Source organism: Lampris incognitus, chromosome 1, assembly GCF_029633865.1.
Source record: "Lampris incognitus isolate fLamInc1 chromosome 1, fLamInc1.hap2, whole genome shotgun sequence".
Taxonomy (NCBI): Eukaryota; Metazoa; Chordata; class Actinopteri; order Lampriformes; family Lampridae; genus Lampris; species Lampris incognitus.
Window position 1 is genome coordinate 6,029,631 of NC_079211.1, and position 25,150 is coordinate 6,054,780.

At 48.0% G+C, this 25,150-nt stretch overlaps 1 protein-coding gene across 1 annotated transcript in view; it reads left to right on the forward strand.

Annotated features, from left to right (window-relative positions):
• The first annotated feature begins 455 nt into the window (after nt 1–455).
• qdpra (quinoid dihydropteridine reductase a) overlaps nt 456–25,150 on the forward strand; it is a 28,025-nt gene continuing 3,330 nt past the window's right edge. The window contains exons 1-7 of the mRNA XM_056289899.1: nt 456–591; nt 2,328–2,420; nt 2,728–2,824; nt 3,233–3,373; nt 13,640–13,748; nt 17,363–17,446; nt 23,622–23,749. Of these exons, the coding sequence (XP_056145874.1) occupies nt 508–591; nt 2,328–2,420; nt 2,728–2,824; nt 3,233–3,373; nt 13,640–13,748; nt 17,363–17,446; nt 23,622–23,724 (711 nt within the window). The 5' untranslated portion in view covers nt 456–507 and the 3' untranslated portion in view covers nt 23,725–23,749. The remainder of the gene's footprint in view (nt 592–2,327; nt 2,421–2,727; nt 2,825–3,232; nt 3,374–13,639; nt 13,749–17,362; nt 17,447–23,621; nt 23,750–25,150) is intronic.

Here is a 25,150-nt window from a genome sequence, read left to right on the forward strand (position 1 = left end):
CGTACTCCAACCGCCGACGCGCTCCTCTCGCGCCATTTTTTTTCGAAAGTTGGCGCGCTGTTACCGAAGCAACCGCCACGTCCTGCATTGATGACGTATTTCCTGTGAGGTCCTCGTCGGGGACGCGTCAGGCCGCATTGTAGCGTTTACACTACAGAAGATATGCGGCCCACACCACCCCGGCAAGTGGTTTGCGGAACCGGTTCACAAGACGGCGTGGTGGGCCTTTATGCGGAGGAACTGATTCGGCTTTCCGTGGTGACTTCTTCTTTCCCATCTCTGCACATTTCCTCCGTTGTGCGCTGCCCTTCCTTTGTGTCGTCCTCCTTCAACGTCACGCAATAAACTCACTTTCAATCTAAACGAATCGATAACGGTATTGTCGTAGGAGGTGGGCGGGGCGTCGGTCGGCAGTTCGCTCCGTGATTGGGCGCCTCGGCTATGACGTCGGCGGACTGGCGGCCCCCATAAGAATGGCCGCTCCGCGTCCGCGGCCGTCAGTGCAACATGGCCTCCAACCGGGTGATCGTGTACGGCGGAAGAGGAGCTCTGGGCTCCAAGTGCGTCCAGTACTTCTGCTCCAAAGGATGGGTGAGTGGCGCGGCTCCGACCGAACTTTAGTACCGAGGACGGGACGCTAGTGAACCGCCGCTGGGTGCGCTTCCGTCAAGCGGTGTGCTCGCTCTCTCTCTCTCTCTCTCTCTCTCTCTCTCTCTCTCTCTCTCTCTCTCTCTCTCTCTCTCTCTGTCTCTCCGTCTGTCTGTCTCTCTCTCTCTCTCTCTCTCTGTCTCTCTCTCCGTCTGTCTGTCTCTCTCTGTCTCTCCGTCTGTCTGTCTCTCTCTCTCTCTGTCTCTCTCTCCGTCTGTCTGTCTCTCCGTCTCTCTCTCCGTCTGTCTGTCTGTCTCTCTCTCTCCGTCTGTCTCTCTCTCTCTCTCTCTCTCTCTCTCTCCGTCTCTCTCTCCGTCTGTCTCTCTCTGTCTCTCTCCGTCTCTCTCTCTCTCTCTCTCTCTGTCTCTCTCCGTCTGTCTCTCTCTCTGTCTCTCTCCGTCTGTCTCTCTCTCTCTCTCCGTCTCTCTCTCTCCGTCTCTCTCTCTCTCTCTGTCTCTCTCTCCGTCTCTCTCTCTCTCTTTATGTCTCTCTCTTCGTCTGTCTCTGTCTCTCCGTCTGTCTGTCAATTCAATATGTGCTTTATTGGCATGACATACGTTTGTGTACATATTGCCAAAGCATGTGAAACAACAACAACACAACAAATAACAGCAACAACACAACAATGATTATAATAACAACAACAACAACAATGATTATAATAATAACAGCAACAACACAACAATGATTATAATAATAACAACAACAACAATGATTATAATAATAACAGCAACAACACAACAATGATTATAATAATAACAGCAACAACACAACAATGATTATAATAACAACAAAAACAACAATGATTATGATATGAAACAACAACAGTAGCAATAGGTACCGTCACCCACTGTCTCTCAGGTTGGGCAGGAAAATATAAATCTCTGTCTGTCTCTGTCTCTCTCTCTCTGTGTCTGTCTGTCTCTCTCTCTCTCTCTCTCTCTCTCTCTCTCTCTCTCTCTCTGTGTCTGTCTGTCTGTCTGTCTGTCTGTCCTCTGTATTTCAGTATGTCCATTTAAAGTCAGTGGACTTTATTGGCATGGAAGTTTGAAAACAACATTCCTAAAGCAAGAAAGTACAAAACAGTTCTTCAAACAGTTCATCTGTGTGTGTGTGTGTGTGTGTGTGTGTGTGTGTGTAATGAGTAGATTGTGTAATGATGTTATCTGCATTAAGATATACGTTACATTTTACCAGTCAAATATGTGTCTTTGTACTGCTCTCCATCTCTGTCTCTCTTTCTGTATATAAATTGTCTGTAAGTAAATTGAATTCAATCAGCTTTATTGGCGTGACGTGTGTGTGTGTGTGTGTGTGTGTGTGTGTGTGTGTGTGTGTGTGTGTGTGTGTGTGTGTGTGAATATTGCCAGAGATGTGAACATAAATGAAACAAAACGAGATGGATGAAATAAATTCCACAGTAAATCAACAGGTTATTCAAAAGAAATTGTCCTGTATGGTGACTGATGACTAATGACAGTAGAATATGTGTGCTTATTAGACAAGTGATGACAGAGTGTGTGTCACTTTGATTGTGACATGACATGACGTGATATGACATAATGTGCTAATGTTTCATTTCCAATATCTGTCTGTGTTTCTCTCTATTTCTCTGTACATCTTTGCATTTTTCTTCTCTGTCTGTCTGTCTGTCTGTCTGTCTCTCCCTCCCTCCGTAGTGGGTTGCCAGTATCGACATGGCTGCAAACGACGAGGCGAATGCGAATGTGCTCGTCAAGCCGTCTGAATCCTTCACCGAGCAGGCGGACCAGGTGAGTCCCTGTCTGACCAGGAAACTGTCCTCCGGTAAATCCGTCTCGCACCCTCCGTGTTTTTACGTCTAAATGCCATTCTGTCCATAAAACCTCCACAGTTAAGCCTGCCAGGCCTTTTATTTAAATGTCCCCTTCACGCTTGGTGTTTGTGTAATCAAGCTGCTGAGGTCCAGAATGGCCTTTGTTGAGACGATGTCTCGGTGATGAAGGCGTTTAAATTGTGCCGCTGGCGTGCGGTTGACTGGTATTTGAATGCCAGGCTGCAGGTTTCACAGGAAACTGTTCCCCGCGGTCTTCTCTGTAGGTCACGGCAGATGTGGCCCAGCTGTTGGGAGAGCAGAAGGTGGACGCTATCCTGTGTGTGGCCGGCGGATGGGCAGGAGGAAGCTGCAAGTCCAAAGGTCAGAGTTCAGCCTTCGCCACGTTGCCACGGCGACATTCGTCAAATAGGAATTCTAACGAGGGCTGCACGGTTATGGCTAAAAAATGATCATCTCAATTATTTTGCTTCATATTGCCATCGCAATTATTTATCCTGATTATTCATCCGTTTTGGGGAACAGAATTATTTTGTTGAGCATTTTGAATCAACAGATAGCTGCCTATAAATAAATAAATAAACATTCAAATGTACAAATCTTCAAATTAAAATAATACTTTCTTCACACCAGAGCTAAACTCTGTGGGACTAATCGCCCCTGGCCACGATCAATTAATTTTGGAAGCCAGTAGTAATTAATATATAATTGATCCTGCAGCCTTAACTTTTTGCAGATTTTACCTTGATCCTTTTTTTGTTTTTTTGGCAGACTTGTTCAAAAATGCAGATCTCATGTGGAAGCAGAGCGTGTGGACCTCCACCATCTCCAGCCACCTCGCCGCCCGACACCTGAAGCCCGACGGCCTGCTGACGCTGGCGGGGGCCAAGGCGGCGCTCGCTGGAACTGGCGGTGAGTTTCACTTTCTAGTGTTGACACGAAAACTTTTGTTTCATCACCGATGACGACCCCGTGGCGCCTGGGTAGGTAAAGAGCACAGGGGGTGTTGTTTCAGGGAGAAAATTAGACTTTGATATTTGAAAGACGGCGCTGTGTTTAAGAGCGTGTCTCTGCCCTGCCAGTCCAAACACGCCGTTTAACAAACACACGGCGGGGTCAGAGAGTAACAGGGAAGCAAGAGCCGCTCATGTCATCCATGCACATCATCTGCATACGTTTCGTTTTGGTTTTTTGGCTTTTTTACCCTCTTTTTCTCCCAATTGTACCTGCCCAAGTACCCCACTCTTCCAAGCCATCCTGGTCGCTGCTCCACCCCCTCTGCCGATCCAGGGAGGGCTGCAGACTACCACATGCCTCCTCCCATACATGTGGAGTCGCCAGCGTGATCCTCCCACGTTCACGCTATCCCCCCCCCCCAGTTCCCCCTCCCCCCGAACAGGCGCCTCGACCAACCAGAGGAGGCGCTAGTGCAGCGACCAGGACACACACCCACATCCGGCTTCCCACCCGCAGACACGGCCAATTGTGTCTGTAGGGACGCCCGACCAAGCCGGAGGTAACACAGGGATTCGAACCAGCGATCCCTGTGTTGGTAGGCAACGGAATAGACCACCACGCCACCCGGACGCCCCAAGATCATCAGTATATGTTATGAGACTAGATGTGGTGTGCAGACCCACATGTGGGTCGTGACCCAGTGTTTTTTTTTTTCTTTTTAGGTTTTCCATAAAGATGGAGATCATTTCATTTAGTTATTGATAGTTGCGAGTTTCTACACGGCCCTCCCCTTCAGCCGGACCAACACATCCAGACACCGCAAAGCGTGGCACTTCAGTCGTATTCAGGGTTTTACCCATGATCCGGCGTGTGACGTGAACCGATGTGACATGCATCCACGTGGGCGCTGATTAGGCCTGCGGTGATGAGAGTCATGTGATGTGATGGCCAGTCGGCCTGGCAACACCAGCGGCTTATGTCAGCGCTCAGCAGGCCAGAGACAATCTGACCAGCTGCCAGCTTAACCAGAGAAGCCAGTCAGCAGGTTTTATACACACACATGTTCAGCACGAACCCTCTCACGAGTCAACATCAGACAGTACACAATATCATACAGTACACAACGTCATGCAGTACACAACATGAGATAATACACAACATCATACAGAACACAACATGAGATAATACACATCATACAGAACACAACATGAGATAATACACAACATCATACAGAACACAATATCATGCAGTACACAGCATCGTGCAGTACACAACATGAGATAATACACAACATCATACAGAACACAATATCATACAGTACACAACATCAGACAGTACACAACATCATACAGAACACAACATCATGCAGTACACAACATGAGATAATACACAACATCATACAGAACACAATATCATGCAGTACACAACATCATGCAGTACACAACATGAGATAATACACAACATCATACAGAACACAATGTCATGCAGTACACAGCATCGTGCAGTACACAACATGAGATAATACACAACATCATACAGAACACAATATCATACAGTACACAACATCATACAGAACACAACATCATGCAGTACACAACATGAGATAATACACAACATCATACAGAACACAATATCATGCAGTATACAACATCAGACAGTACACAACATCATGCAGTACACAACATGAAATAGTACACAACATCAGACAATACACAACATCAGACAGTACACAACAGCAAAAAGGTTGGACAAAGTGTGACAAAGGAGGAAATACTGCAATACACACACACACACACACACACCTGGCTGTGGGTGTAGTAATGGGTAAATTCAGTTACTACTACTGCTTTCTAAATATAAATATATTTATAATATAAATATTCATTTAGGGGCTAAATGTAAATATAAGTAATGGGTAAATTCAGTTACTACCACGGCTTTCTAAATATAAATATATTTATAATATAAATATTCATTTAGGGGCTAAATGTAAATATAAGTAATGGGTAAATTCAGTTACTACTACTGCTTTCTAAATATAAATATATTTATAATATAAATATTCATTTAGGGGCTAAATGTAAATATAAGTAATGGGTAAATACAGTACCATGTCAAAAGCCGTAGGACAGATGAAGAACAATACAAGGTAATGAAACTGTCCTGCAGTATATTTCAGGTAGTAATACACATATAAATATGGAGTTGGTAGGCATACAAATATAACGTGTGTATTGCAGGGACATAATTTTGAGAATTGTCCTGAAAATGTTGCACATAAGTAAATACACATCAGATCAAAATAAATCAAACTTTAACGTTCTGACCTGTTGGCCTCATTAAAGTGGAGGAGGGCAACAACACCGCTGTCTTTGTCTTGGTGGACAACACCCAAAACACCTCTTAGGCTTGTGTTTCTGAAAGGATTTCAGCCAGTTGACCCCGTGTGTGTTGACCTGGAGGTCGTTTGTGTTGACCTGGAGGTCATGTGTGTTGGGAGTTGGAGGTTGTGTGTGTTGGGAGCTGGAGGTTGTTTGTGTTGACCTGGAGGTTGTGTGTGTTGGGAGCTGGAGGTCGTGTGTGTTGGGAGCTGGAGGTTTGTGTGTGTTGGGAGCTGGAGGTTGTGTGTGTTGGGAGCTGGAGGTTGTGTGTGTTGGGAGCTGGAGGTCGTATGTGTTGGGAGCTGGAGGCCGTGTGTGTTGGGAGCTGGGGGTTTTGTGTGTTGGGAGCTGGAGGTTGTTTGTGTTGACCTGGAGGTTGTGTGTGTTGGGAGCTGGAGGTTGTGTGTGTTGACCTGGAGGTTGTGTGTGTTGGGAGCTGGAGGTCGTGTGTGTTGGGAGCTGGAGGTTTGTGTGTGTTGGGAGCTGGAGGTCGTGTGTTGGGAGCTGGAGGTTGTGTGTGTTGGGAGCTGGAGGTCGTGTGTGTTGGGAGCTGGAGGTTTGTGTGTGTTGGGAGCTGGAGGTCGTGTGTGTTGGGAGCTGGAGGTTTGTGTGTGTTGGGAGCTGGAGGTTTGTGTGTGTTGGGAGCTGGAGGTTTGTGTGTGTTGGGAGCTGGAGGTTTGTGTGTGTTGGGAGCTGGAGGTCGTGTGTTGGGAGCTGGAGGTTGTGTGTGTTGGGAGCTGGAGGTTGTGTGTGTTGGGAACTGGAGGTCGTGTGTGTTGGGAGCTGGAGGTTGTGTGTGTTGGGAGCTGGAGGTTTTGTGTGTTGGGAGCTGGAGGTTTGTGTGTGTTGGGAGCTGGAGGTTGTGTGTGCTGGGAGCTGGAGGTTTTGTGTGTTGGGAGCTGGAGGTTGTGTGTGTTGGGAGCTGGAGGTTGTCTGTGTTGGGAGTTGGAGGTCGTGTGTGTTGACCTGGAGGTCGTGTGTGTTGACCTGGAGGTTGTGTGTGTTGACCTGGAGGTTGTGTGTGTTGGGAGCTGGAGGTCGTGTGTGTTGGGAGCTGGAGGTCATGTGTGTTGGGAGCTGGAGGTTGTGTGTGTTGGGAGCTGGAGGTCATGTGTGTTGGGAGCTGGAGGTTGTGTGTGTTGGGAGCTGGAGGTCATGTGTGTTGGGAGCTGGAGGTTTGTGTGTGTTGGGAGCTGGAGGTTTGTGTGTGTTGGGAGCTGGAGGTTGTGTGTGTTGGGAGCTGGAGGTTTGTGTGTGTTGGGAGCTGGAGGTTGTGTGTGTTGACCTGGAGGTCGTGTGTGTTGGGAGCTGGAGGTTGTGTGTGTTGGGAGCTGGAGGTTGTCTGTGTTGACCTGGAGGTTGTGTGTGTTGGGAGCTGGAGGTCGTGTGTGTTGGGAGCTGGAGGTCATGTGTGTTGGGAGCTGGAGGTTGTGTGTGTTGGGAGCTGGAGGTCGTGTGTGTTGGGAGCTGGAGGTCGTGTGTGTTGGGAGCTGGAGGTTGTGTGTGTTGGGAGCTGGAGGTTGTGTGTGTTGGGAGCTGGAGGTCGTGTGTGTTGGGAGCTGGAGGTCATGTGTGTTGGGAGCTGGAGGTTGTGTGTGTTGGGAGCTGGAGGTTGTCTGTGTTGGGAGTTGGAGGTCGTGTGTGTTGACCTGGAGGTCGTGTGTGTTGACCTGGAGGTTGTGTGTGTTGACCTGGAGGTTGTGTGTGTTGGGAGCTGGAGGTTGTGTGTGTTGGGAGCTGGAGGTCATGTGTGTTGGGAGCTGGAGGTTTGTGTGTGTTGGGAGCTGGAGGTTTGTGTGTGTTGGGAGCTGGAGGTTGTGTGTGTTGGGAGCTGGAGGTTTGTGTGTGTTGGGAGCTGGAGGTTGTCTGTGTTGACCTGGAGGTTGTGTGTGTTGGGAGCTGGAGGTTGTGTGTGTTGACCTGGAGGTCGTGTGTGTTGGGAGCTGGAGGTTGTGTGTGTTGGGAGCTGGAGGTCGTGTGTGTTGGGAGCTGGAGGTTGTGTGTGTTGGGAGCTGGAGGTTTGTGTGTGTTGGGAGCTGGAGGTCGTGTGTGTTGGGAGCTGGAGGTCATGTGTGTTGGGAGCTGGAGGTTGTGTGTGTTGGGAGCTGGAGGTCATGTGTGTTGGGAGCTGGAGGTTTGTGTGTGTTGGGAGCTGGAGGTTTGTGTGTGTTGGGAGCTGGAGGTTGTGTGTGTTGGGAGCTGGAGGTTTGTGTGTGTTGGGAGCTGGAGGTTGTCTGTGTTGACCTGGAGGTTGTGTGTGTTGGGAGCTGGAGGTTGTGTGTGTTGACCTGGAGGTCGTGTGTGTTGGGAGCTGGAGGTTGTGTGTGTTGGGAGCTGGAGGTTTGTGTGTGTTGGGAGCTGGAGGTCGTGTGTGTTGGGAGCTGGAGGTTGTGTGTGTTGGGAGCTGGAGGTTTGTGTGTGTTGGGAGCTGGAGGTTTGTGTGTGTTGGGAGCTGGAGGTCATGTGTGTTGGGAGCTGGAGGTTGTGTGTGTTGACCTGGAGGTTGTGTGTGTTGACCTGGAGGTTGTGTGTGTTGACCTGGAGGTTGTGTGTGTTGACCTGGAGGTTGTGTGTGTTGGGAACTGGAGGTTGTGTGTGTTGGGAGCTGGAGGTTGTGTGTGTTGGGAACTGGAGGTTGTGTGTGTTGGGAGCTGGAGGTCGTGTGTGTTGGGAGCTGGAGGTTGTGTGTGTTGGGAGCTGGAGGTTGTCTGTGTTGGGAGTTGGAGGTCGTGTGTGTTGACCTGGAGGTCGTGTGTGTTGACCTGGAGGTCGTGTGTGTTGACCTGGAGGTCGTGTGTGTTGACCTGGAGGTTGTGTGTGTTGGGAGCTGGAGGTCGTGTGTGTTGGGAGCTGGAGGTTTGTGTGTGTTGGGAGCTGGAGGTCGTGTGTGTTGGTAGCTGTAGGTTGTGTGTGTTGGGAGCTGGAGGTCATGTGTGTTGGGAGCTGGAGGTTGTGTGTGTTGGGAGCTGGAGGTTGTGTGTGTTGGGAGCTGGAGGTTGTGTGTGTTGGGAACTGGAGGTTGTGTGTGTTGGGAGCTGGAGGTTTGTGTGTGTTGGGAGCTGGAGGTTGTGTGTGTTGGGAGCTGGAGGTTGTGTGTGTTGGGAGCTGGAGGTTGTGTGTGTTGGGAGCTGGAGGTTGTGTGTGTTGGGAGCTGGAGGTTTGTGTGTGTTGGGAGCTGGAGGTTGTGTGTGTTGGGAGCTGGAGGTTGTGTGTGTTGGGAGCTGGAGGTTGTGTGTGTTGGGAGCTGGAGGTTGTGTGTGTTGGGAGCTGGAGGTTGTGTGTGTTGGGAGCTGGAGGTTGTGTGTGTTGGGAGCTGGAGGTTGTGTGTGTTGGGAGCTGGAGGTTGTGTGTGTTGGGAGCTGGAGGTTGTGTGTGTTGGGAGCTGGAGGTTGTGTGTGTTGGGAGCTGGAGGTTGTGTGTGTTGGGAGCTGGAGGTTTGTGTGTGTTGGGAACCAGCGTGGAGGGAAAACGGCAGTGACACAACACACAGGTGGTGCTGCACCGTTGCTCTTCTTTCCCGTTCATGTTATTGATTAACCACATGGACCGTGAGGCCGCTCGCCAAACACATCAGCTGTTGTTCAACATGCAGGCGGGTGGAGGAGACGTATCGACCATCAGGAAACCACCGAGACACACACACGCGCACACACACGCTGGAAAATCTTAATTAAGACGGAGTTAAGTATCAGGTTAAGATATCGGTACAATGGGATTAAACAATAAACGTGTAGATGTAGTGTAGCTGTAGTATAGAGTGTAGATGTAGTGTCGCTATAGTGTAGATGTAGTGTAGAGTGTAGTGTAGCTGTAGTGTAGAATGTATCTGTAGTGTAGAGTGTAGTGTAGCTGTAGTGTGTAGTGTAGCTGTAGTGTAGAATGTATCTGTAGTGTAGTGTAGCTGTAGTGTAGTGTAGCTGTAGTGTAGAGTGTAGATGTAGTGTAGCTGTAGTGTAGAGTGTAGCTGGAGTGTAGAGTGTAGCTGTAGTGTAGTGTAGCTGTAGTGTAGAGTGTAGCTGTAGTGTAGATGTAGTGTAGCTGTAGTGTAGAGTGTAGCTGTAGTGTAGAGTGTAGCTGGAGTGTAGCTGTAGTGTAGCTGTAGTGTAGAGTGTAGCTGTAGTGTAGTGTAGAGTGTAGCTGGAGTGTAGCTGTAGTGTAGTGTAGCTGTAGTGTAGAGTGTAGCTGTAGTGTAGTGTGTAGCTGGAGTGTAGCTGTAGTGTAGTGTAGCTGTAGTGTAGAGTGTAGCTGTAGTGTAGTGTAGAGTGTAGCTGGAGTGTAGCTGTAGTGTAGTGTAGCTGTAGTGTAGAGTGTAGATGTAGTGTAGCTGTAGTGTAGAGTGTAGCTGGAGTGTAGAGTGTAGCTGTAGTGTAGTGTGTAGTGTAGTGTAGTGTGTAGTGTAGCTGGAGTGTGTAGTGTAGCTGGAGTGTAGAGTGTAGCTAGAGTGTAGCTGTAGTGTAGTGTAGCTGTAGTGTAGAGTGTAGCTGGAGTGTAGTGTGTAGTGTAGCTGGAGTGTAGTGTAGGTCTGAGTCTGGACAACATGAGTTGTGCAGCAGAATAGAGGTGTGGGGTGTCCGGCTGGTGTGGTGGTCTGTTCTGCTGCCTACCGACCATAAAGAAATATAGAATCACATCACGACTTGTGAAACGGGAGGTAAGCAAAGTTCCGTGACTGAGGTGCTGAGTACCGGAGCAGTGCTGGTGGTGCTGGTGGTGCATGTGATCTTTCTCATGAACACAGCAAACACCACCCCCTGTCAAGGCGCTGTGTGTTGATGCCTCCGACTAACAGCAGCTAGTCCTCTCACACCGTCAGCATCGGCTGTCCTTAATCTCAGCTCTTCGCTTGTCCGCTAAAGACATGGGTCAGGTGAGAGTGTCTGGTGCTGTCCTCATGTGATGGATGAAGGTCCTCATGTGATGGATGAAGGTCCTCATGTGATGGATGAAGGTCCTCATGTGATGGATGAAGGTCCTCATGTGATGGATGAAGGTCCTCATGTGATGGATGAAGGTCCTCATGTGGTGGATGAAGGTCCTCATGTGATGGATGAAGGTCCTCATGTGATGGATGAAGGTCCTCATGTGGTGGATGAAGGTCCTCATGTGGTGGATGAAGGTCCTCATGTGGTGGATGAAGGTCCTCATGTGGTGGATGAAGGTCCTCATGTGGTGGATGAAGGTCCTCATGTGATGGATGAAGGTCCTCATGTGATGGATGAAGGTCCTCATGTGATGGATGAAGGTCCTCATGTGATGGATGAAGGGCAGGAGATGTTCACGGCAGGGTCGTATACAACGGTCCAATAACACGTATACGTCTTCCTCACCACGACCGATGCAAGAGTCCCCATGTTACCTCCGGCTCGGTCCGGCGGCCCTACAGACACAATTGGCCGTGTCTGCGGGTGGGAAGCCGGATGTGGGTGTGTGTCCTGGTCGCTGCACTAGCGCCTCCTCTGGTTGGTTGGGGCAGCTGCTCGGGGGGGGGACTGGGCGGGAATAGCGTGATCCTCCCATGCACTACGTCCCCCTGGTGAAACTCCTCACTGTCAGGTGAGAGGAAGCGGCCGGTGACCCCGCTTGTATGGGAGGGGGCATGTGGTAGTCTGCAGCCCTCCCCGGGTCGGCGGACCGGGACGGCTCGGAAGAGTGGGGTAATTGGCCAAGTGCAATTGTGGAGATTAGGGGGGGGGGGGTCAAAAAAGAATGGAAGTGTGTTATAAGAACCCGACGAGTCTGTTGAGACCAGAACCGTGAAGTGTGGTACCGGCAAGGCTCAGCGTTTTCGCTTTTTACCAGTTCTCACCGAAAAACACCCAGATTTTTAAACTGCGATTTTTCACCGGGATTTCCTGTTTCCCCGCATCCAAAAGTCGTTCCTGTTCGTGTGAGGTTGTGTAACGGTGTCGCCTTGTGGCGAAACGCGGCACGCTGGACGGCTTTGAGAAATAGAAACGGAAAACGCCGAGCCTTGGGGACATGTTATCACTCTGACACGTCAGCTAAAGTCATTAACATTACGCTAAGAGCTGTAAAGGTGTTTTATACCTTATCCCGTCACCTTACTGAAGTCGTTAGTGTTCGGCTGCCGGTTGTGTGTCTCTTCGTTGTGTCCTGTGATGTGTGTGTGTGTGTCTATGGTGTGTTTTTGTACTGCTGTATGAGAAGCAGGAGGTAAATCCGTACCGGTGTGGACGGTAAAGACAGGAAGTGAGGAATCAGACTGTCATGAGCTGGTCGTCAGCAGGGGTGGACGTGGGATGAAGGTGAATGTGGCATCATGTGATGCCGGAGGAAAAATAAGCAAAAAAATATGATGGACTCGTCCAGTAGACGTCTCTGAATATGTAACGAGACACGTCACTTCCTGTTGTACTTCATGTAGAAGTACTGCGTTCTCTCTTCTCTCACAAGTCTCCTATCTCCCCGTCCACTGACTCTACACAAACCCTGTTGGAAGAAGTCAGAGGAGGAGAAGGAGGCGGCTCCCCGCGCCACGCTCCCATTGGTCGATCCCTCCACCAGCACGGCGGTCATGTGACTTGGGGGCGGGCCGTTCGGCATTCCTTTATAAGTCCAGTTTTAATGGTTCCAGATGCTTTGACTGTGAGACGCAGAGCACCGCGGGCGGTGAAGAAGACGAGGCTTCTGGAAGACATTTAGTTTGTCCTGTTTTTCTCGTCAGTCGGAGGGACGTGAGGTGTTTCCTGGTTCCGCCTCCTTACGGGCTGGTGTGAGCCTCCGGTCCGAGGCCCGTGTTGCTCCTCGCTCTCTTTCTCCCTCCCGTCTTCTGACCCGCGTTCATTCAGATCAACGAGCCTTTAAAGCGGAAACACTGTTGCCAAGTTCTGCTGTGGTTCAAAGACGAGAAGTTCTACATTGTAACGTCCACTAAAGGTTCTTCCACTTTAAAGATCAAAGAGTTTACACGGTCCCTTGACCAAACCGTTGTAAGACTGGGGTTTGTTTTGCATGTTGACAATAGATCCAATATAGATAATCAATTTATAAGAGACACACTTTTCTTAATACATTAAATCCGTTAGTTGGATTAAAAAGTCATTAAATAGGAACGCCCATAAGCTGTCCCCAGTCTGCCGCCATACCTCAGCAAGATGATGAAAATGACTCTGCAGGCGTCCCGGTGGCGTGGCAGCCTACCGACACGGGGATCGCCGGTTCGAATCCCCGTGTTACCTCCGGCTTGGTCGGGCGTCCCTACAGACACAGTTGGCCGTGTCTGCGGGTGGGAAGCCGGATGTGGGTGTGTGTCCTGGCCGCTGCACTAGCGCCTCCTCTGGTTTGTCGGGGCATCTGTTCGGGGGGGGGGGACCAGTGTGATCCTCCCACGCGCTACATCCTCCTGGTGAAACTCCTCACTGTCAGGTGAAAAGACGCGGCTGGCGACTCCACATGTATGGGAGGAGGCATGTGGTAGTCTGTCCCCGGATCGGCAGAGGGGGTGGAGCAGAGACCGGGACGGCTTGGAGGAGTGGGGTAATTGGCCAAGTACAATTGGGGAGAAAAAGGGGGGGGGGCTCTGCATTATTGTCAACTTTGTGTGTGTGTGTGTGTGTGTGTGTGTACTCACAGTCAAATTAAGTATTATGATTAGTGTTAATTAGTGTTAATTGGTGTTGGTGGGACCTTCGGCATTAAGACGTGGAGGTGAACACAGTGTGTGAAAGCAGAAAAAAGAGCCTTTTAAATGTAAAAATAAGAGTTTCTACCCCCCCCCCCCCCCCCCCATGATGTAAATATCTCCGTGTCTCATTTCCATCATAAGACAGCAGTGTATCTGTATGTGTGTGTAATTACTGGTGGTGTGTCTGATCTGCAGGCATGCTGGGATACGGCATGGCCAAGGCCGCCGTCCACCATCTCTGTCGGAGCCTGGCGGCAGAAAATGGCGGTCTACCGTCGGGGGCCGCGGCGGTGGCGATACTGCCGTAAGTACTGCTTCTCCTCTGGAAACATCACACGTCAGCTGTCGTGCGTGGACTGTGTCGTGAATACCGACGTGAGACTGTAGATGTTGTGACGGGAACCGTCTGTAGCCCTTCTAGAGACCACCGTAGACGTCCCCATCATCACAATGGAAAGTTGGGGTGTCCACGTAGCGTGGCGGTCTATTCCGTCGCCTGCCAACACGGGGATCGCCGGTTCGGATCCCCGTGTTGCCTCCGCCTTGGTCGGGTGTCCCTACAGACACAATTGGCTGTCTGCAGGTGTGACGGCTCGGAAGAGTGGGGTAATTGGCCCGATACAATTGGGGAGAAAAGGGGGAGGGAAGCCACAAAAAAAAAAGGAAACTTGAATTTGCGGGGTGCTGGAGTCTATCCCAGCAGTCATTGGGCGGCAGGCGGGGAGACACCCTGGACAGGCCGCCAGTCCATCACAGGGCCAGTCCACATTAGGCTCCAGCATCCCGCGACCCTCATTAGGATAAGCGGCTCGGATAATGGATGGATGGAAACCTGAATTTGCACAGTTCTCTCACATTTGTAGTGGAAACTAAACGGCTTCTCGTGTCCTGTGGCTGAGCTGTTTCAGTCCTGATGTGCTGACTGGTGACTCCTGCAGGGGGGTTTGGAGAAAACCTCCCGCTCCTTTAAAGTAAAGCTAAGTGTAGGTTTTCACCATTCAGCTGACTCTCACGTAGAATAAATCACTGCTGTTCCCACATCAGCAGCTTAACCAGCAGGTTTTAAGGATATGTGGCATGGTCACTAAACACCGGCGGTTCTCCAGTCTGGCAGAAACACGAGGTGAGGAACTGAGACGACTCAAGAAACGGTCCAGAACTTTCTTTCATAAGCGTGTCCGATGTGTTCAGTTCACAGCAAAAACTACAACTTCCCTGCGACTTCCCCGTTCCCAGAAAACATCCTGTATTAATAAAATGAATATGCTCCATCCTACTCATCTGTTTCTGTAGAGGCGTCGTTTTTATTCTAAAGAAAACTCGTTACTGAGGAAGCCATGTGTGTTCGCCCTGTGTCTACTCAGGGAGGATTCAGACTGGTTTGACCCGGCCGTGCCGTGCTTTCTGCAGTGTCATGATGAGATGCCTGGTGTTGTGGATGTTTGGGGGGGGAGGTGGACTATTCCAGAAATCTGTTTGGCTGCTCGACGTGCTGAGAACACGAGGCTGAGCTGAGCAGCGCCTCCCCGGCTAGCTGCCACATCTGGTTAGCATTAGCCCCATGACTTGCAATTCCCTGCAAAGCCCCATGCACCACGCCAGCCTCCCGCAGCCCGCCAGCGGCACACCTGATGATGTCATCATCATTACATACATACATACATACATACATACATGCATGCATATATATGTGTGTGTATATGTATATGTATATATATGTGTGTGTGTGTATATATATATATATATATATATATATATATATATATATATATATACACTACCGTTCAAAAGTTTGGGATCACCCAAACAATTTCGTGTTTTCCATGAAAAGTCACACTTATTCACCACCATATGTTGTGAAATGAATAGAAAATAGAGTCAAGACATTGACAAGGTTAGAAATAATGATTTTTATTTGAAATAAGATTTCTTTTACATCAAACTTTGCTTTCGTCAAAGAATCCTCCATTTGCAGCAATTACAGCATTGCAGACCTTTGGCATTCTAGCTGTTAATTTGTTGAGGTAATCTGGAGAAATTGCACCCCACGTTTCCAGAAGCAGCTCCCACAAGTTGGATTGGTTGGATGGGCACTTCTTTGAGCAGATTGAGTTCTGGAGCATCACATTTGTGGGGTCAATTAAACGCTCAAAATGGCCAGAAAAAGAGAACTTTCATCTGAAACTCGACAGTCTATTCTTGTTCTTAGAAATGAAGGCTATTCCATGCGAGAAATTGCTAAGAAATTGAAGATTTCCTACACCGGTGTGTACTACTCCCTTCAGAGGACAGCACAAACAGGCTCTAACAGGTACTATTTAATGAAGATGCCAGTTGGGGACCTGTGAGGCGTCTGTTTCTCAAACTAGAGACTCTAATGTACTTATCTTCTTGCTCAGTTGTGCAACGCGGCCTCCCACTTCTTTTTCTACTCTGGTTAGAGCCTGTTTGTGCTGTCCTCTGAAGGGAGTAGTACACACCTGTGTAGGAAATCTTCAATTTCTTAGCAATTTCTCGCATGGAATAGCCTTCATTTCTAAGAACAAGAATAGACTGTCGAGTTTCAGATGAAAGTTCTCTTTTTCTGGCCATTTTGAGCGTTTAATTGACCCCACAAATGTGATGCTCCAGAAACTCAATCTGCTCAAAGAAGTGCCCATCCAACCAATCCAACTTGTGGGAGCTGCTTCTGGAAGCGTGGGGTGCAATTTCTCCAGATTACCTCAACAAATTAACAGCTAGAATGCCAAAGGTCTGCAATGCTGTAATTGCTGCAAATGGAGGATTCTTTGACGAAAGCAAAGTTTGATGTAAAAAAAATCTTATTTCAAATACAAATCATTATTTCTAACCTTGTCAATGTCTTGACTCTATTTTCTATTCATTTCACAACATATGGTGGTGAATAAGTGTGACTTTTCATGGAAAACACAAAATTGTTTGGGTGATCCCAAACTTTTGAACGGTAGTGTATATATATATATATATATATGTGTGTGTGTATATATGTATATATATATATGTGTGTGTGTGTAATGATGACATCATTATAAGATAAGATACTTTATTGTCCTTGTATACCATCCATCCATTATCCAAACTGGTTATCCTGCTCTCAGGGTGGGGGGGGTGCTGGAGCCTATCCCAGCAGTCATTGAGCAGCAGGCGGGGAGACACCCTGGACAGGCCGCCAGGCCATCACAGGGCCCACACACACAACGACATTTCATTTGTTTGGTGACTCTCAGACCAGCAACACTAGACAAGGTAAATGATTAATAAACAAGATAAAAACAAGGACAAACAACATTTAGTGTAAACAAGTGAGGTAGTTAAAAACAACGATGAGACAATAAAAGACAGCAGCGGCTTTCAAAGTTCAAAATAGTGTGTGGGATTGTTGCACATAGTTGTCCATATTGCTGCGGCTTTAGTACCAGTTAGCGCTGAGCAGCTATAGGCAGGTGTGTGTGGGGGTGGGGGGGGGGGTGATGGAGGCTACAGCTCTGGGGGAGAAGCTGTTCCTCATCCTGTTAGACCGGGTTTGGATGGTGTGGTATCTTATGTATGTGTGTGTGAAGTTTGTGCACATGTGATTGGGGTTTATATGAAGACTAGGCCGGACTCGGTTAAACCCTAATAATACTGGTTATGTACCCTCCTCAGTCCAGTTGGACTAATGTTAATTACCATTGTTATTTTTAATTACTCCTATTCGCCTGTTTAAGGTGTTGCGCTGTACCCGTGTGGTGATCTGATGAAGTACCCCGACACATATACAGGGATGGAAACCCGAGTGGAGCGGGGGGAACATGAATAAAGGCGTGAAGGGTTGCTGCAGACGCTGCTGCTGAGCTCTTCTCCCCTCCGCCCGCCGACAGCAGCCGGCCTCTGATTGTCATCTGTTTAATTTGCCAGGGTTACCTTGGATACGCCCATGAACAGGAAGTTCATGCCTGACGCAGATTTCAGTTCGTGGACTCCGCTGGAGTACATCGCCGAGTGAGTCACGCAGACACACACACGCTGTTTATTGTGTTTACACGCTGACGTGCCGTCCAGAACAGCCCCGTGTGTGTAGACGGCACACTGAAGGACGATAAGGACACATCATCCTCCTCCTCCTCCTCCTCATACAGCACCTTCTCAAATCTGGAGTTAGAGTGCTTCACAAACAAGTAGTATTAAATATTACTAGAGATACTGAGTAATCCTTAAGGATGGCAGTAGAGTCTCTCCTCGCCCTTTAGGTTGTGACTGTGTTAAAACGGGGCTGAACCGTGTACATGTACACAACTAAACATTTAACAAACTGAAATATCAACACTTCACCACACGATGGCAAAATAGTTCTGCATTGACTGTAGTCTTCTGATGTGTATGATGGTCTAATTTTGTTGTAGTGTGTGATGGTCATTGTGTTGTGGATGGTACCAACTCTTATTACACCGGTCATGATAAATGATTCACATGAACCAGAACAACACATCCATCCATCCATTATCCAAACCGCTTATCCTGCTCTCAGGGTCGTGGGGATGCTGGAGCCTATCCCAGCAGTCATTGGGCGGCAGGCGGGGAGACACCCTGGACAGGCCGCCAGTCCATCACAACCCCCCCACCCCACACCCCACACACACACACACACCCAGGGACAATTTAGTACGGCCGAGTCACCTGACCTACATGTCTTTGGACTGTGGGAGGAAACCGGAACCCCCGGAGGAAACCCACGCAGACACGGGGAGAACATGCAAACTCCACACAGAAGATGACCCGGGACGACCCCCAAGGTTGGACTACCTCGGGGCTCGAACCCAGGACCTTCTTGCTGTAAGGCAACCGCGCTAACCACTGTGCCACCATGCCACCCAACACATACCCACATCCGGCTTCCCACCCGCAAACACGGCTAATTGTGTCTGCAGGGATGCCCGACCCAGCCGGAGGTAACACGGGGATTTGAACTTGCGATCCCCGTGTTGGTAGGCAATAGAATAGACCGCCGCGCTACCTGGGCACCCTCAAAACAACACAGTTTGGTTGAATTTGGAACCAGCAGTGATGTAAAGGTTTTATAATAAATCAATCTTACATAGCGCTTTTCTAACACTCAAAGTGGCTGTACAATAAACGGGGTGAAACAAGACAACAGATAGACACAACACAGACATACAGGGGTGGATGGGAAGGGGGGCTACGAGAGGGAGAAGACATACAGGGGTGGATGGGAAGGGGGGCTACGAGAGGGAGAAGACATACAGGGGTGGATGGGAAGGGGGGCTACGAGAGGGAGAAGCGGCAGCCACACACGACGCCAGCAGTACTCTCCCACTTAAACACATGCAAAAGGGCAAGAAAAACACAACACAACAGCACTGTGGACATCGATTTTCTGTAGGGGTTTACTCCCGTAGGCTATTCCCCTCCCGAGGTATCCACTAGGTGGCACTATAATCCATAGCTGGGGGCTGGTTCATGGGCATCGGGGAATATCCACACAACGTTGGGCCTGCGTACCGCACGTCTCGGGGCCAAACCTCCTCCGAGTCCCTTATAGTTCAGCCAGGGTCCAAGGTGTACCCAGTTACCATGTGTCACCACGAGGAGGCGCTACATAGGTCTTGCTGTTGGAGAGGCTGTATACTGGCAGGGAGAGACTTAGGTGCTTGGCTCTCCTGTTCACATTTCTGCTAGCCAGCGGTGAAGGTTGAGAGTGAGACGTGACAGACACACAACACTACACCAACACACTAGACGCTTCACAACAACCGCACTTCCTACACAAGAATGTCACACATATCTGATGACTTTTGGACAAACGGGTTTATAATCAGCAGGATACCAGCAGTAATCCCTGTGGAGCACCGCCTTAAAACTGTGGGTTTGATTTGGGGAAATTCTTGAAACCAGTTCTCTGGAAACGCATGCCGTCCTCTTTTTATTCACTCTCTGCTCTAAAACCAGAATCTAATCAGTACCGAGCCCCGAGTCAGTGTTTCTGGGCTCGGTACTGAACAACCCGCTGAAATGGATAAATTTTCAACAGTCCAACAGAAAAGATGTTTTTCTGATTTTTTGGGAGGGGGATAAAAGTGACACCTCTGTGGTTGTGGATTTCTGCCAGACTGGTGTGATGTGGAGCATACAGACACATTAAGTTACAGAGCTGGTTTCATAACAAACCAGCGTTGGTGGCTAATCTGCATCTGTGTCGGCTGGAGCAGACCAGACCGGCTCTGATCCATGTGGATGATTCCCAACACAACACATGACAGTTGCTGACTGTGTGTGTGTGTGTGTGTGTGTGTGTAGGGTAATTGGGTTTTCTTGGGTTTCTTTTTTATATTCTGTGGAGGTTTGTCTGCCCTCTGTATGTGACCAGGTTAGAAAACATTATATTCTATTTTTCCGCTCATTACCAACATTCCATCTTTCTGTTCTGGTTCGTTGTTCCATCCATCACCATATAAAACACCTGTCCTGTAAAAACAGACGTTAATCTTCCGTTTGCCCATAAAGAGCAGTGAGTCAGGCCAACAACGTCTTCTTCTGTGCATGTGCTACATCAAACTGCACCTTACATCAAGATACAGTACACACGACAAGCTGGTGGCGAAAGAGGAAAACAAAAAAACGAAAATCAGACAGAGAAAATCAAAATGAAACGCATTAAAAAAAGATATCCTCAGTTAAATAGTAAAGAAAATCTAAAGAGTAATAAAGTTCTATTCCCTGATTGTATTTGTTGTATTTATTGATTTTATTAGCATTTTCTTATCCGGTGTTGTCTAGTTAATTGTAGCCCACAGAAGGTAGCAGAAAATCAGGAAGTAAAGTGTGTAGTTTTCACGCTTATGGAGGGTCCACCAGTGACATCACTCATGGGGGGTTCACCAGTGACATCACTCATGGAGGGTCCGTCAGTGACATCACTCATGGGGAGTCCACCAGTAACAGCACTCATGGGGGGTCCACCAGTAACATCACTCATGGGGGGTCCGCCAGTGACATCACTGGTGGAAATTTTTAATCTCAATTTTGGTGGCATTTTACAGACACACACAAAAGACTGTTCAGTGTTTTGGCTGCTAATGAAGCAGTATCCCGGTTACACATACAGACGGTCGAAAAATGCACCAGTGAAGAGATCTATATATATATATATATATGTGTGTGTGTGTGTGTATATATGTATGTATGTATATATGTGTGTGTGTGTGTATATATATATAATTAATCCAGTGAGTCAAGTAAATTCTTTATGAGCCTGTTTCATCCCAACAGTAATCATCAGCTGTCAATAAAGCTACTCTGTAGTAGCTTTATTGACAGCTGATGATTTTATAACTTTGTTAAAAGAAACACTCAACGATAGGGAAAGTGCTCAACAAATAAGGAGCAAAGTAATATATATAATCCAGGCAAGTCAAGTCAGTTTTATTTGTATAGCCCAATATCACAAATTACAAATTAGCCTCAGTGGGCTTTACAGCAACACAACATCCTGTCCTTAGACCCTCGCATCGGATAAGGAACCACTCCCTAAAAAACCTTTTAACATGGAGAACAAATAGGAAGAAACCTCAGGGAGAGCAACAGAGGAGGATCTCTCTCCCAAGACTGACAACGTGCAATTTACAGATAGTACAAGTCTGCTTCATGCCATAAGCAATCATATATATATATATATATATATATATATATATATATACACTACCGTTCAAAAGTTTGGGATCACCCAAACAATTTCGTGTTTTCCATGAAAAGTCACACTTATTCACCACCATATGTTGTGAAATGAATAGAAAATAGAGTCAAGACATTGACAAGGTTAGAAATAATGATTTTTATTTGAAATAAGATTTTTTTTACATCAAACTTTGCTTTCGTTAAAGAATCCTCCATTTGCAGCAATTACAGCATTGCAGACCTTTGGCATTCTAGCTGTTAATTTGTTGAGGTAATCTGGAGAAATTGCACCCCACGCTTCCAGAAGCAGCTCCCACAAGTTGGATTGGTTGGATGGGCACTTCTTTGAGCAGATTGAGTTTCTGGAGCATCACATTTGTGGGGTCAATTAAACGCTCAAAATGGCCAGAAAAAGAGAACTTTCATCTGAAACTCGACAGTCTATTCTTGTTCTTAGAAATGAAGGCTATTCCATGCGAGAAATTGCTAAGAAATTGAAGATTTCCTACACCGGTGTGTACTACTCCCTTCAGAGGACAGCACAAACAGGCTCTAACAGGTACTATTTAATGAAGATGCCAGTTGGGGACCTGTGAGGCGTCTGTTTCTCAAACTAGAGACTCTAATGTACTTATCTTCTTGCTCAGTTGTGCAACGCGGCCTCCCACTTCTTTTTCTACTCTGGTTAGAGCCTGTTTGTGCTGTCCTCTGAAGGGAGTAGTACACACCGGTGTAGGAAATCTTCAATTTCTTAGCAATTTCTCGCATGGAATAGCCTTCATTTCTAAGAACAAGAATAGACTGTCGAGTTTCAGATGAAAGTTCTCTTTTTCTGGCCATTTTGAGCGTTTAATTGACCCCACAAATGTGATGCTCCAGAAACTCAATCTGCTCAAAGAAGTGCCCATCCAACCAATCCAACTTGTGGGAGCTGCTTCTGGAAGCGTGGGGTGCAATTTCTCCAGATTACCTCAACAAATTAACAGCTAGAATGCCAAAGGTCTGCAATGCTGTAATTGCTGCAAATGGAGGATTCTTTAACGAAAGCAAAGTTTGATGTAAAAAAAATCTTATTTCAAATAAAAATCATTATTTCTAACCTTGTCAATGTCTTGACTCTATTTTCTATTCATTTCACAACATATGGTGGTGAATAAGTGTGACTTTTCATGGAAAACACGAAATTGTTTGGGTGATCCCAAACTTTTGAACGGTAGTGTATATATATATATATACACTAGAAGAACCCCGCTACAATGTAGCGGTTTGGTTCTCCACCCGTCTAAATCTCCCTCCTCTTCATCCTGCCAGCTAACCGCCTTCCCCCTGCCCCTAAACCCCCCCCCCCACTCCAACTGCCTCCCCCCAAATGCTCAGAATCATCTGAAATGCCGAGAAAAGTGGTTTTTAGCCGTTTTTAGAAAATGCATATTTTGCATAATTATTATAATTATTTTAATTTTCTGCTATTTTCTGGTCCTCTCTGGAACAATACCTACCGTCTCCAAAAAAAATGAGGATCATAAGTGCATTTTTGCAAAAATGCATATATTTTGCATAATGCATAAGTCCCAGAAATTTTTTTTTATATAAGGTGAAAAAATCAAAGATGCTCAGACTCATCTGAAATGCCGAGAAAAGTGGTTTTTAGCCCTTTTTAGAAAAATGCATATTTATGCATAATAATGCATAATTTTAATTTTCTGGGATTTTCCCCTTACTCTCTGAGACAATACGTACCACCTCCAAAAAGAATTAGGATCATAAGTGCTTTAGTTTTCGGTCCCGCTATCTACACTAACTAACACACACTAACACCACACACACACACACATTACAAAAATATATGAGTAGATATGGGTGGTGCAGTAGTTAGCGCAGTCACCTCACAGCAAGAAGGTCCTGGGTTCGAACCCCGGGGTAGTCCAACCTCGACTGTGTGGAGTTTGCATGTTCTCCCCGTGTCTGCGTGGGTTTCCTCCGGGGGCTCCGGTTTCCTCCCACAGTCCAAAGACCTGTAGGTCAGGTGACTCACCCGTACTACATTGTTCCTAGGTGTGTGTGTGTGTGTGTGTGTGTGTGTGTGTGTGTGTGTGGGCCCTGTGTGATGGCCTGGCGGCCTGTCCAGGGTGTCTCCCCGCCTGCCGCCCAGTGACTGCTGGGATAGGCTCCAGCATCCCCACGACCCTGAGAGCAGGATAAACGGTTTGGATGATGGATGGGTGGGTGGATGTATGGGTGGGTAGATGGATGGGTGGGTGTATTTTGTCGTTCTGTGGGAGAGAGGCTGTCGCTGTCACTTGTCTTCATATTGTGGCTCTCCCAGTCAGAACCCGGTTTCTTGGTTTCTCTTTAAGTCTTTAGCTTGTGTACTCCTGCTGTCTTTATTTCTCCCGTTGTAAGCAGTCATCTGTGAGTCTTGTATGTGGTGCATGACGGTTCGTCTCGGCTTCCTAACTGTGGTCTCTGTGTCCCGGTTCGGCAGAATGTTCTTCAGCTGGACCAACAGAGCCAAGCGGCCGGCGTCTGGAAGTCTGATCCAACTTTTAACCTCCGGAGGAGAAACCACATCAGTGGCTGTACAGTAAAGGACAGCCGACAGCTTTATAGACGGTGAGAGAGAGAGAGATGAGAGAAAGAATGGAGAGAACGAGAGAGGAGAGAATGGAGAGAGAGAGAGGGTGGTGAGAGAATGGAGAGAGAGGAGAGAATGGAGAGAGAGGGTGGTGAGAGAATGGAGAGAGAGGAGAGAATGGAGAGAGAGGGTGGTGAGAGAGGAGAGAATGGAGAGAGAGGACAGAATGGAGAGAGAGGGTGGTGAGAGAATGGAGAGAGAGGAGAGAATGGAGAGAGAGAGAGGGTGGTGAGAGAATGGAGAGAGAGGACAGAATGGAGAGAGGGTGGTGAGAGAATGGAGAGAGAGAGGGTGGTGAGAGAATGGAGAGGGAGGGTGGTGAGAGAATGGAGAGAGAGGGTGGTGAGAGAGGAGAGAATGGAGAGAGAGAGGGTGGTGAGAGAATGGAGAGAGAGGGTGGTGAGAGAATGGAGAGAGAGGGTGGTGAGAGAATGGAGAGAGAGGAGAGAATGGAGAGAGAGAGGGTGGTGAGAGAATGGAGAGAGAGGGTGGTGAGAGAATGGAGAGAGAGGAGAGAATGGAGAGAGAGGGTGGTGAGAGAATGGAGAGAGGAGAGAATGGAGAGAGAGAGGGTGGTGAGAGAATGGAGAGAGAGGAGAGAATGGAGAGAGAGAGGGTGGTGAGAGAATGGAGAGAGAGGAGAGAATGGAGAGAGAGAGGGTGGTGAGAGAGGAGAGGGTGGTGAGAGAGAGGGTGGTGAGAGAATGGAGAGAGTGGAGAGAGAGGAGAGAATGGAGAGAGAGGGTGGTGAGAGAATGGAGAGAGAGGAGAGAATGGAGAGAGAGGGTGGTGAGAGAATGGAGAGAGAGGAGAGAATGGAGAGAGAGGAGAGAGAGGAGAGAATGGAGAGAGAGGGTGGTGAGAGAATGGAGAGAGAGGAGAGAATGGAGAGAGAGGGTGGTGAGAGAATGGAGAGAGGAGAGAATGGAGAGAGAGAGGGTGGTGAGAGAATGGAGAGAGGAGAGAATGGAGAGAGAGAGGGTGGTGAGAGAATGGTGAGAGAGGAGAGAATGGAGAGAGAGAGGGTGGTGAGAGAGTGGAGAGAGAGGAGAGAATGGAGAGAGAGAAAGCGAGACAGAGAGAGAATGGAGAGAGAGAGGGATAGATTAGATAGAGAAAGAGGTTGAAAGTAAATTGTGGAGAAAGAGAGATGGGTACTTGAGAAAGGGATAAGAGGGACAGGCAGAAAGAGAGGATGAATGAAGGAGGGCAAGACAGAGTTATAGAGGTGATGGACGGATGAGGAAAAGAGAGAGAGGACGACAGAGAAACTGAATAAAAGTCGGGTAAGTGAGGAGCGGAGGAGGTGTGTTGAGCTGCTGCAGATGAAACTCACACTGTTCCTACACAAAGCATCACAACGCATCACAAAGCATCAC